Source organism: Lactuca serriola, chromosome 8 (assembly GCF_051521515.1).
Source record: "Lactuca serriola cultivar US96UC23 chromosome 8, Lser_US96UC23_V15, whole genome shotgun sequence".
Classification (NCBI taxonomy): Eukaryota; Viridiplantae; Streptophyta; class Magnoliopsida; order Asterales; family Asteraceae; genus Lactuca; species Lactuca serriola.
In genome coordinates, this window is record NC_136415.1 from 24,619,179 (window position 1) to 24,633,527 (window position 14,349).

General features: G+C 33.9%; 1 protein-coding gene and 1 long non-coding RNA gene across 2 annotated transcripts; one reads left to right on the forward strand and one right to left on the reverse strand.

Moving 5' to 3' along the window:
• Window positions 1-4,125: 4,125 nt before the first annotated feature.
• LOC145069286 (uncharacterized) lies at window positions 4,126-5,302 on the reverse strand. The gene is made up of 2 exons (XR_013689416.1): window positions 5,014-5,302; window positions 4,126-4,816 (listed from the first exon to the last, which is right to left on the reverse strand). It is a non-coding gene; the product is annotated as an uncharacterized LOC145069286 (long non-coding RNA).
• Window positions 5,303-10,661: 5,359 nt separating this feature from the next.
• LOC145069077 (Pentatricopeptide repeat (PPR) superfamily protein) lies at window positions 10,662-12,971 on the forward strand. The gene is made up of 2 exons (XM_079016054.1): window positions 10,662-10,806; window positions 11,189-12,971. Exon 2 carries the CDS (start codon window positions 11,325-11,327, stop codon window positions 12,861-12,863), a length of 1,539 nt encoding a protein of 512 aa, XP_078872180.1. The 5' UTR covers window positions 10,662-10,806; window positions 11,189-11,324; the 3' UTR covers window positions 12,864-12,971.
• Window positions 12,972-14,349: the final 1,378 nt, after the last annotated feature.

Genomic DNA, 14,349 nt, shown 5'->3' on the forward strand with positions numbered 1-14,349 from the left:
ATACCTTAGAATTCGGATGTTACACTTTACAAAAATATAAAAAAACAAAAGGTCAAAAAAGATTTAAAAATATATTCGAACAAAACTTCCAAAAAAAAACACTAGAAAGTATTAAAAAAACGTCAAAAAATGTAAATGAACAAAATATAAAAAACATTAAAAATATATTCGAACAAAATTTCAAAAAAAAAATCGTAAAAAATATAAATAAAAAAAATAAAATATAAGCGGCAAAATATAAAAAATTAAACAATTATATATATATATATATATATATATATATATATATATATATATATATATATATATATATATATATATAAAGACAAAAATATAAAAGTAAAGGTAAAATTGTCTTTGTGCAATGCAATTTCTTGAAACTACGGTGATGTATCTTTTCAAATTTTTAAAAGTTGGACTAAAATTGCGAATCTGACCAAACCACGTGGACAAAAACTGTAATTTACTCGAATGTTTATGTTGCGATTGTAGTAGACAAAAATATTACCATACGCTTTAGCCTAACCTTTATTTAAGAGGAGAGAAATCAACTAAAATTTAAAAAAGAAAAATACTAAAAATAAAAGTAAACTTTTAGTTTTTTACAAGCCACAAAAAATGTGTATGTATAGGACAAAGGATATAATCCTGCCTTCTATTTTGAAGATTTTTTGGGAGATAGTATCCAAATAAAGTTCGCCACGTGGAGACAACAATATTCCGAAAATAGTAGCGGATAATGTGCCGTTGGCACCTTTCCTTTGTAAATTGTAAACTGTAGGCACACATGGCCCCTCAGGTGAGTCACATCTTACACCGAATCAATAAGTAATAAATCCTCTATCATGTTACTAGTACTATCTTATGAGATGATTCTAAAATTAAATATGAAGGTCAAATAAGTATTGGAAACAAAGGCTTTAACAAAAGGATACACATAAACGATACAATTATCCACACATATATGTTAAAAATTCTAGGATACAAACAAAATTCTTTACAATATCCTTTGAGATGCTTGACACAAACATATAACATGAATATGTACGAGTAAAGAAAACTTAGACTCAAATTGCTGTACACCTAGTTTCACAAATATCAATGAACTCGTCTTAGGCAAATTGTTAGTGTAGCAAAAGTCGATACAACCGTCCACTTCAAATCTCCTCACACTTCCTTGCATATAAGGCAACAATTATAATCTCTCATTCCATTTTGTTAAATGTTGTTTATTTATTTGCTCATGTTGCGTAGTATAGATTCATTTATGTAACACGTGTATATATATATTTATACAACGCTAATGAAATACCAACCATAACAAGTTTTTTACATTATCAAACATTGTATCGAGTCGCGCTGATTGAATCATCATCTTATTTGTTGCCTCCTTATCAGCCTCACTATCACACTACTCGCCGTCGCCGCCGCCTGTCACTTCAATCTCTACAACTGTTGTACAATGGCTTTCATCGGTGATTTCAACAATCGTCGAGCAATCGCCGCACATTTATCCAATTACACGACCAATCAGCCACCCCTCCTCATTGAGTCATTGCCCCTGTTGCCCTCCACCTTGGATCTCTTTCTTTGGACTCTTGTATCTCACACCGACAATCGGTTGTAGGTGACCATTTGCAACAATCTCTTCGCCACATGTGAGTTTTCTATTTTTATCTTGTTATTTTATTTTTTGTTTTTTCGACCCCTTTCCATGTCGTCAAGTGTCGCCTCCAATGCCCTACCATGTTGTCTACTAACCATTAACATATCCAAATACAAATTGTGGCATCGATCTTTTTTGGACATGCGCAAATGTGTTACAGTTCACAAACATATTAATGTCTACTTACACTTCTAAACCCAAAGGTGATAAGAATGAACCGATGAAGACTGGAAAGTTGTTGACTCCTGTATAGAATCGTGATTATACTCTATGTGTGATGCAAATCTACTACAAATCATATCGAGTGATAATTTCATCGTTAAAGACTTGTGGGACAAACTACATGAGTTCTCCCTAACGACAATTTGTCTTGCATGCTTCAACTACAAAATCAATTCCGTGACATAAAGTAAGGTTCTAATTCCAGTAATAAGTTATGTTACTCACTCAAATATCTTGCCAATTCATTCTTCGATAACTAAAATTGAGGCTGTCATGCAAATTTCAAGATAATTGCATATATCTTACCATAACTTTATAGATGTTATTACAAACATAATTTCGTTTCCCTTGTTTCTAGAGGCGAAAAACATGCTACTTCAATACAAATTTCATAAAGAAACTATTGACATGACTAATGATTCTTCATTGACGTCCTCCCATCCATTTTATTCAAATACTATGCTATGTAAGAGGTTGAGAAACATGTCAAATAAAACGTAAAATAATCATATAAGTGCTCCCCAAGCAATGACGGAGCTTGAAGTGTTGATTTGGGGGGACTGAAAATAGAATATATATAAAAATTGAAGAACAGGAGGGTCAAAGTCAAATTTTATAGTTTTAGGCATAATATGTAAAAAAATTTAATAGTTAAGAGCTAGTTATGAAAAACAAAAACAGGGGGGCCACAACACAACCCCTCCTAGCCTTATATAAGCTTCGTCCCTGTCCCCAAAGGGGTGGGGTTAGTTTTATTATTTCTACTCCTATTAACCTCGTTGTAGGTAATTATAACTTGGATCATCACAACCATGACAATCCTCATTCTTATTAAGAATTTTTCGCAATCGCCCCATAATCTTGGTCGATCTCAACATTAACATGGTCTTCTCGGCCCCTCTCTGCATCTGACAACCACTTATCGTTTTAGTAGCCTCAGTTGCCTTCGGACTGCCACATCAACTCTCTTGGTTGTTTTCAAGCCTAACCGCAAGCCATTGATGCCTTTAGCCTTTACAGTAGCCCGTTGGTAGTGGTTTCCTGCCCATCAACAACTACATGTCGACGCATTTAGTCCCAACAATAGCCCACAACCCACTCTGACGAATCCATAACTCCATTTTAGCCTCTGTCCTACAAAGTAGGTACATCCGAGCCTCCTAATATTGACTTTGGTGGTCATGTAACACCTCAAAATGAACAATTTACTGATCTCGCTTCCATCTTTCTAGCCATGTCAATTCAACAATCACAAGACCCCAAATATTACATGTATTCCAAAGAAAGTTCGCATATGACTTTCAACCAAGGAATCATCTTCTCCCTTACATCTTGTAAAATCAAAATATATAATGGTTGGTAATAGTGCATTACTTCCCGTTAGTTATACTTGTAACTATATTTTTCCTTGTTCTAATAATGGTTCATTTTTTAAAAGAAATATATATTTCCAATAACATGGTAAACAAATTAATTTTTGTACTTCGATTTTGTGTTGATAACAATGTGTATGTCGTCCTTTTTGATTTTCGTCAAGGATCTTGAAACATGTTGTTAGGCGTGTCAAACCCAATAAATAAAGGGGTATAATAGACTCCAAATACATTGCTTTAATGCACTAAAAAGTAGTACAAGGCAAACAGGGTCGAACCATAAAGACACAAGACAAAAGTCTATACCTATTTGCGCAAGGTACTTTGGTCACAAAGGGGGATTTTGTTTGCAAAATTCAAATAATGAAAATAACAATCAACTTTGGAACATGCAGAAAATGAAATAGATTTGTAAACAAGTTGTAAAAGTGCTTCCAGTTCTAGTTCTCAATGTTGTCATTTAACCTGATTGTGACTTGATGTAATTTGTGATTACTATTCTAAGTTGGTACTGAAAGGTATTAACACGCTCTAATACCTCTCGCTTTCCAAATTAATGAATTATCTAACCAAAACACGCTCTTTGACTAGACCTAGCTTTACTAATTAAACCTAAACACGCTCTTAGATTGTATTGAAAAACTGAATTAAGTTTTGTACAAGTTTCTCAACAATGTTCATTTCTTCTCATACGCTCGGAAGTGTGAAAACATGTGATAAATGTTCTACAATAAGAAAACCTATTGTTTGTTACCAATCGTTAACTTTATAGAACGATTAGGTGCCCTAAAAGTTAATTTACTACACAAAAATTCAATTCATGAAAGTGGCCAATCAAACACAAATCAAATTTAAGGATTCTACTTTAAACAAGAACATAATCACTAGAATAGAATCACAAGTCAAACATCTAATCACATGCTTCAAGTCAAGCAATCAACATGTTCTGAACAAGAACTAGAACCACACATGGCTAAGAACAAATCAAACAAGAATAAAGATGGAATTGGAATGTTTAATGCTTACAAAAATGAAATCAAAAGTGTTTGCAATGATTAGGTCTTCTCAAAAGCTCCAAAAATTCTCCTAGAATCGCCCAGGATCGCCCCTGGTTGCTTCAGAAACTGTCTCTCCCAAAAATGACATATTCTCCTTTTTTAATTAATGTTCACGTACATGTCATAAGGCCATGCGTTTTTAGCATGGCCGTGCCTTTTGCCCATGTGTTTTTGGCATGGTCATTTGTCTTGACCATGTGTTTTTGGCATGGCCTATGCTTTTTGCTAAAAATCAAAATAAGTCTTCATTGTTGGCTCCATATTCAGTCTAGCTTCACCACGAATCATGTTGCTCAAATATAAGATGATAAAAGACAAACACGACCCATGTTAGTGTGACAAGAACCGCATTTCAAACGTAGTCCTTTGCTATGAGGACAATGCAACAATGACTCGGGTTATGTCTTCATGTTTTCTACCATGGAATAACCGGTTCATCTTATCTTCATGCTCCAAAGCTCCAAACTCCATGCTCCAAGCTCCATGCATCATAATGCCTGCAAAATAAATCAAAAATAATGAAGTACTAGACATTCTTAATGAAATATGCAGTTGCCCAAATAATTAACTAAATGCAAGAATTATGAAGTACAATGCTATGAAAGGACGGAAATAAACACGTAAAATAGATGCATAAAATGCACCTATCACATGTGTTGTTCTCTAATGATGTAAAAGTGTTGGAGACTTGTACCCTGAGTTTCCCTTTGCTTTTGTTTCCTCTCTTGCGTCTGCTTTAACTACTTATCCCCTCACACATCACATCAATGGCTTGATGATACATGATTCTCCGTTTTACAGTTTCTTATGTCTCGTAAACTCGAATACGCCTTTGATAATGAAAACAATATAATAATAATAATAATAATATAGAAATATGATACTATGATAGAATTTCATCTGGTTTCATTTCGTCTAGTTTATTTAGGGAAAATAGTTTTTTCATAAAATAATTTAGAGATTGACATCTTTCAACCACCAAATGCCAACCAACCACTCTAGCGAAGGGGCAAAAAGATCATAAATGAGGAAAAATGGGGAAAATTTTTAATAATTGTGGGGTAAATTCCAAAGGCGCGAATAACAACAAATACGTCAATATCATTTCCACCAAACATCATAATCATTAAACTAAACAAATATAGGCCATTCAAGGCTTATCCATGAAGACACATGTTAAAAAGCTAGAACCAATAACAATTATTATTATTATTATTATTATTATTATTATTATTATTAGTGGCCCCGCACATTTCTAAGTTTTGATCTGGGATTCTTGTTTCACATTTTATGCTCACAAACTTACCACAATTCTTATATTAAGCTTTGTAATATCGTGTTCCAAAGAAATAGCCTTTAACTAGTTAGTTTATTGGGTATTTTTATAGGAAAAATTGCATAAAAGACGTTAATATATATATATATATATATATATATATATATATATATATATATATATATATATATATATATATATATATAGGGTTAAGTTTAAATGAGAACACTATTTAATGTGAGAACGTGAGAACACTATTTTATGTTACTATTCTAATATGAATTTTGTATATACAACGATATGACATTATTCTTCAACAAATATACGAACAACAATATAATATCATAGTTGGCAAATATTTTGGTTAAACTGAACCTTATATAGATCTATACATACTTTCGCTAATTTATTCTTATGTTCTACTAAAGAATCATAATTTTCTGCAACAGATTCACAAGCTCGTTCAAGTGGTTCATCATCTGAAAATGGTGTAAGCAAACAAAGAAAAGTTGTACATACTGTCATCTCCTAAATGAAACCTTCCATGTCTTGCTTACATCACTCATAGATGATGAACCACTTGAGCGGCCTTAGGAAGTCATTGCACAAAATTGTGATGCACTGAGAGAAGAAAAAAGAAGAAATAAAGGAAAGTGAGTATAGATCAACGTAAGGGTTCAATTTAACAAAAATGTTTGCCAACTCAGATTGGCGAAGCCACATTAGGTTTTTACCTCGTTACCAAATGAGAAACATGAAATATCTTAAGTAAATTGGTCGATTGGTTAAATTTGCAACAAAAATGTACTAAAACTTAATGACTTAATTAAGATAAAATAAAACATAATATCAAAATCAAAATGTTGTATACAGTTGGTGTCTTCGTTAGAACAAAATTACAATGTTTTGATTTTAAGTATCCATATAAAAGTTAATTTCTTTTTCAGTTTGTTGGTAGTGGTTTTACATTTTGACCTCATGAGAGGAAAGAATGATTCGCATTGTTTTTTTCCATAAGAGGACAACAAAAGAGATGTGTTTGAAGGTGACAAAAAGTAGCAATATTCAGATTCCTTAACCATACATGTATGAAAAACCGAAACTAAAAGAAAAATGATATGTTTTTTTCCTTCTAAATGTTATGATGATCGTACTTGAAAATGCATCGATTCATCGACAAAAATGTTGAATTATTATAAAAATATCTTGTGAACTTGAAAAATATGTAGTTATTTAAGCAAATGAAAGATAATATTAAATTATGAATATATGTCAATATATTCTTAGTATAAAGTCACACGAATAATCAAAACAATCTATGATACAATATGATTCTTGTTTCTACAGTTATAAAATATAAGTTGTTTTAATTATCTAGTATTTAATCTTTTATAACTGTGTTTATGGTTTCAAGTGATAAAAGAAATAATTTTTTTTTGAAGTCAAGCATATTATTAAAGCAGAAAAGCAAACAAACAAACAACACAACTACATAAGCAAGGAGCTCGAGCCAAATCACAAGAAATAGTCTAAAATAGGGGAGGAGTTCCAATCATGCCAATCAATATACAATTAGACCTATGTTTGATCCAATTGAAAGTGTTTAAACTAATAGCATAAGCTGTAATCATGATCGTCTGTCTTTCGTTTCTGAAAACAATCACATTTATGGCCTTCCATATCATCAAGAGAGTAGTGTATACTAAAGAAAAATACAACTTCTTGATTTTTTTGCTCCGCACAGTAGAATTAAGCATATCCAATAAGTCATCACATGAATTAGGAAGCCTCATAAGAAAGGAATACCAGTTCACCAGCCATCTCCACATAACTGCAACGAAAGAAGAACAAAAGAAAAAAACATGATCAATGCTCTCATCAGTTTCTTTACAAAAATGATATAAGCTAGACGAGACATTAATTACACAACTAAATAAGCTCAAGAAAGTAGGACTTCTGTTTTTAATCAATCTCCAAACAAAACAATTGATTTTTAGAGGGACCCATTCTACCCAATTGAAAGAATCCAAAGTCCCATTGTTGGACTTAATAGCCATCACATCTCTTAAAGATTTCACCAAAAACACATCTCCACCGTCACCTCCCCAAATCCACCTGTCACAACCATCTTCAAACCTGAAAACAACAATCTGATTCGATAATGCCTGATAATGCCCGAAACTAACTTGTTTCCCTCCCACCTCTAAGTTGCCTCGCCAAGTCCTAAGAAAAAGACAAAATCTTCCCATTCATAATATTGACTCTCTCTACTAAAAGAAAAATCTTTATTTTTCTGAATTGTATAAAGGTTAAGATGAGCATCTTTTAAAGCTATATCACCACACCAACAATCCTTCCAAAAGAGTGTTTTGTCACATTTTCCAACAACTCTTTTAAAAAATTATCAAATCGAATACCTCTATTTTCAAAATCACAATTGATTTGAGAAATACTCAGCCAAACACCTTTAATAAACTTATTGGCAATCGATCTACCATCAATAAGCTTAATATTAAGAATAGCTTTTATACGAGAAAACCAAAAAGAATCATACCCGTTTTCAATCTCCACCACTACTTGGCGACAAGGGCCATGTTAGTCGAATCAAGACACCCGACTCGAAGACCTCCCATCTCCTTTGGTTTAATGACCATCTCCCACGCCACCCAATTGATCTTCCTCTTGTCTTCATCACTTCCCCATAGAAACCGTCTCCTAATGCCATCCAAGACATTAATAACTTTTTTGGGGGCCCTAAAAATAGAGAAAAATATTTGAAGGGAGGCTGTTAAGGACCGAATTTAATAAGGTGACCCAACCACCAAAGGAGAGACATTTTGTTTTCCACTTCGAAAGTTTATTTCGAAATTTGTCTATGACTGGACTCCGATGCTTAGAGAGTTTCATATTAGCCCCCACCGGAAGCCCAAGATAAGTAAACGAAAAAAAAAAGCATGCTTACACTTCAAGATACTAACAAGTCTATCAACCTGTTGATTATTCACACCAACACCATACACCTTGCTTTTGTGCAAATTCACTTTTAATCCGAAAGCAAGAAAAAAACAATGAAGCAATCTATTAAGGTTGATGAAGTTGATCTCCGACCATTTTGAATAAATGTCACATCATCGACATACATAAGGTGTGAAATATTGATACCATTATAAGGAAGAGCAAGCCCTCGAAAATAATGCAAGTCACACGTTGCTTCCATAGAAATATGAAGACCTTCCATGGCGATTATGAAGAGAAAAGATGCAAGAGGATCACCTTGTCTAACACCCCTCTTAATATTGAATTCCTTTGTGGGAGCACCATTAACCAAAATAAAGGCTCTACTAGAATCAAGACATCCCTTGATCCATCTCTTCCATTTCCATCCAAACGCCATTTGTTCCATTATCGAATCTAAGAACTCCCAACTTAACGAGTCAAAAGCTTTATCGAAGTCCATCTTGAAAATCAAATTCTTCTTCTTTACTTTTTTGGCCCACGAATAAATTTCATTAAGCAAGAGCGGCCCATCTAAGATACTTCTGCCTTCAACATAATTCGTTTGTTCGGGGCTAATAACTTTAACAAGGACTCTTTTAAGCTGATGAACAAGCACCTTAGAAAGCACTTTGTACAAACAACCAACATGATTGATCAGTCTATAGTCCTTCAAAAAAAGCGAATCACGAGATTTAGGAATTAAGGAGATAAATGAAGAATTACATCCCCTAGCCAACGTACTGAAGTCCTCAAAGTCTTTCATAAACATAATCACATCCGATTTAATCAAGTCCCAATAGTGTTTTAAGAACTTAAAAGCAAATCCATTAGGTCCCGACGCCTTATCGTTTCCGCAACACCAAATAGCATCCTTTATTTCCATCTCCGAGAAAGGCTTAGTTAGAGAATCTCTATCAAATCTGAGATTCTCTTAAATCTGTTACTAATAAGCTTCGGCCGATTGTATAATGGTTCATCAAACTTATTTGAAAAGAATTCCAAAATCTCTTGTTTTAATTTAGAAGGTTCATTCACCCACACTCCATCAATAGTAAGCCCATGGATTCGATTCTTCCTTTTAATATTATTCACAATCCTATGAAAAAACCTTGAATTTTCATCGCCATCTACCTCCCAGTTTAATTTCGATCTCTGTTTCAGATATGATCTGCGAATAGAGTCAACTTCTAACACCCTTTTTCTCCACTTCTGTCTCAAGTCCTCTTTGAGGAAGATAAAAGCCTGTTTTCCGCTATCAATTCCAGATCATCAATATTTTTGAGCAGCGATTGATAATCCTCATTCTCTTTCCTTTTCAGCCTTTCAAATTTTAACATTCTTTATAGAACGACTCAATATTGATATTTTTATAAGATTAAAATAATAATATCCATTTATTTAACTATACATTTTAATTTTTAATAAATTAGTTAAAAATCAACTAAGAATATAACAGGTGGTTAGTTAAAGCTTTTTATTATAATAATAATAATAATATCTAATACTAGAATATAATATAATCAATTGGTTTACTATTATTAAAAATTAAATCGTATGTAATCGAGTTCATCACAAAAGTCATCCAATGAAACTTCAATTCTTTTTCCCGACATTCAAAAAGTTTGGTGGTCCTCAAGAAAATTAAAAATCGACAAGGGACCAGAGAATAAACAATAAAAAATATTAGGGTGTACGAGGTTCTTATGGTCTGTATTGTGGGCGACGTGGTCTCTCCTACACCTTTCATATCTTCATTAAACTACTAAAAAATGCTTTCACTTTACATCATTGACTATTTGACCCTATTTTACAAATAATTCAGCAATACTATTCTCCATCTAAAGCCTAGCCTAAAAGAGGCCCAATCCAATAACAGATCCAATATCACAAGGCACAAAGTAAACAGTAGAGCAACACGGGGCAAATCAGTTAGCCAATGGGCTGGGGTTTGGCCCAGAAACAGAAGTTTTCATGTAAAAACGGATTTAAAAATCAATTCAAGCCCAATAGCCGTTTTCTTGTTTTTAATTTTTGTAAATCTTATAACTGTCTTTAATTCCACAGCCATATTTCCTCTGGTTAAAAACTCAATAAAACCTTTAAAGCATTGCCTCTCCTCCTTCCCCTGCTCATCGCCATGCCGTCGCCACTGCTGTGAAGCCACCAGCCGGAGACCTTCGATAGCCACAGCTATACCGTTGCAACCCACCTCAGGTTCCATTTCTTTTTTTTTTTCCCTGCTTTGTTTCTTCATTTTTTCTACTTTGTTTCTTCCTTTTTTTTTTCCTGCTTTCTTTTGAAATCGCCATTCTTGATATAAAGTGATACCAAATTCATGATTATCAATTGATGCTGGAGTATTACCAATTATTTTTTGTCGATTTCTTTCTTTTGTTTTCTGCCTTTGATAGCCACATCTACTTGTTTGCTACTTCTGATTTGCTGTTCATATATGATATCGGACGTGTTTGTTGTTCATATATGACATATGATGTGTTTGTTGTTTTCTGTATCTTTAATTAGATGTTTGAGTCTGTGTTCTTAAGGCTCATATTCATGATGGTTTTTTATTTGAGTTGGGATGGTTGCCTTGCAGGCAAGCTGTTTGATCAAATGCCTGAGAGGGATGTATAAAGGATTACAAATGCTTGAGAGGGATGTGTGGACATATAACATATTTGCCCTTGTCCCCTGTTTTTATTGTTAAAGTAATCTGTGATCTGTAATCTGTTATGAACCAAAACCAGTTGAAGCAAATCCATGGCCACACCCTGCGCAATGGCATAGATTTCACGAAATTTCTAATCACTAAGCTTCTTGAAATCCCAAACATACCCTACGCTCACAAAGTGTTGGACCTTATTCCTCAACCAACTGTCTTCCACTACAACAAACTCATTCAAGCTTTCTCTAAACATGGCCCTTGTGACAAATGTTTTGTCCTTTACACCCAAATGCGCCTCAATGGCTGCTCCCCTAACCAGCACTCCTTCACCTCCCTCTTTGCTGCTTCTGCCACACTAAACTTGCCTCCTAACCAAGCTCAGTTTCTCCACACTCATCTTGTGAAATCAGGTTATGAGTCTGATCTCTACGCCTCCACAGCTTTAGTTGACATGTATGCAAAACTAGGCTGCTTACCTTTTGCACGCCAAGTGTTTGACAAAATGGAGATCAGAGATGTTCCCACTTGGAATTCCATGATAGCAGGGTATGCAAGAAACGGGGATATGGAGGGAGCATTGAAGCTGTTTGATGAAATGCCTACAAAGAATGTTGTTTCCTGGACTACCATGATATCTGGGTACTCACAAAACGGGAATTACAGGAGTTGTCTCAAGTTGTTTTTGGAAATGGAGAAAAGTAATTTTGTAATCCCAAATGAAGTCACAGTTGCTAGTGCTCTTCCAGCCTGTGCGAATCTTGGAGCATTGGAGGTGGGAGAGAGGATTGAAAGGTATGCAAGGGCACATGGGTACTTGAAGAATTTGTTTGTGTGTAATGCTTTGCTAGAAATGTATTTCAAATGTGGTAATGTTGATAAGGCTATGGAGATATTTGAGGAAATTGGTGAAAGGAGGAACTTGTGCTCATGGAATACTATGCTCATGGGTTTGGCTGTTCATGGAAAAGGTTATGAAGCTCTTGTGCTTTTCCACCAAATGATTGGAGTCATTTCACCAGATGATGTGACATTTGTGGGAGCAATCCTTGCATGCACCCATGGAGGAGGAGGAGGAGGGATGGTGGAGAAAGGATGGGAACTTTTCAAATCAATGGAGGAAAAATTCTCAATCATTCCAAAACTTGAACACTATGGATGCATGGTTGATCTTCTTGGGCGTGCTGGAGAGCTTACAGAAGCCTACAATCTTATAAAAAGCATGCCAATGAAACCAGACTCGGTTGTATGGGGAAGCCTTCTTGGGGCGTGTAGTTTTTATAAGAATGTTGAGATGGGTGAGATAGCAGCTGGACATTTGTACAAACTGGAGCCTTGGAATCCGGGCAATTATGTAATTTTATCGAATATATATGCGAATACAGGTAGGTGGGATGGAGTTGCAAAGTTGAGGAAGATGATGAAGGGTTCTGAAATCATAAAAGCAGCTGGGTATAGCTTTATTCAACAAGGAAATGAAGTTTATAAGTTTATTGTGGATGACAGATCACATCCGAGATGTGATGAAATTTATTTGATACTAAATCAAGTTTCCTCAAAGATGAAGAAGCAAGATGAAGATGCAACTATTTTTGAATGTTTTGGTTAGCATTAGCTTAGGAGAATCAAAATTTTGGCTCAAAGCAAAATGAAGTTGTCATATGCTTAATTTTATTTGATAGATTTTTAATGAAAAACAGAACAACGTTTCTTAAAATTTATGATGTATGTATATGAATATGACTATTATATTTACAATAGTAATATCAGATGATTCTAAAGGGTCATTGCAATTTTCACAGAACAGAGGTTTTTGATTTCCTTGTTAGAATTTAGTGGCTTTCATTTCCTTATAAATATATGACAGTAAACTTGGTATAAGAAGTCCAATGAAAGGGCAAGCATCCTCAGGTGAGGTTTTATTGGGGCAGCAGGATTACCTGACACCAGTAAAAAGGCTAAAAATGTCTGTTTGAATATATTTGTTTTTTTTTTCTTGTTTTAACAACATATTAACTGTGGCTACTGTAGTGCTTTGATTACAAGTACTTTATGGAAGTGAACTCAAGGTAAGGTCGCCTACTTGGAATTGCCCTATCTGTAACATCCTAGTTTGCAAGCACACCATTGCTCTTATATGGGATATGAGGAGGGATAATGAGAATGTTGGGATACCTGAAACATGGGTTCACCCTACATACTGGTTAAAGACATGAAAAAAGATGTATGCCTTCAAAATTGAACCAATTAATGGGAGGATGATGTGGTCAAAAAGTCCTTGTCCAACAAAGTTACTACCACCAGAACATCATGTGCCTATTGGTAGGTCAAAAAAGAAAAGAAGAAACTCTGCTATAGAAGATGATGGTGCTAGAGTGAGTAGAAGGACCAAGTCAGTTAGATGTTCAAAGTGTGGAAATGTTGGGCATAATGGTAGGAGCTGTAAGGGGCAAGCAGTGGGAGGATCACAGTCCAAGGATAGTGGTGTGGGATAGAATGTACGTTTTGTGACCAAGGGAAAAAGTCCAGTGGTTTAGTGTTTATGTACTCGTTTTGTGTCTTTTGTTTGGCTAATGTTTGTGATGTACTTGAAACAATGTTCTTAAATTTGGGTTTGTAATTTCAGTTTGAACTAATGTTGGTGTTACTTTTTTTTTTTTACTATTTTGGTGATGTACTTCAAACTATGTTGATAGGATGAATGTTTGTAATGGTATGAATGACTCGATGTTTAATTTGGTTATTAATGTATTTTTTGTTTTATTCTATAATCGTATGAATGCATGTTTTGCCAATTACCATAAATAACACCACAATTTAATCTACTATCTTCTATTATAATAAATGAAGATAATTTTGTCACATGTCAATCTTTAATGAGTTTTGATATTTGTCATTTTATGATATTTTTTAAATAAATAATATCCACATGTCAATTTATGTTTTTTCTTAATTTTTAAAATTAAAAAGCCATATAATACGTATTTATATATGTAAAGTATCAAATGTAATAAATATTATACTAAATTGCAATTAATATGTTTATTCATTCCTTATTTTAAAAAATACTTATTATTTACATTTTAATATATATT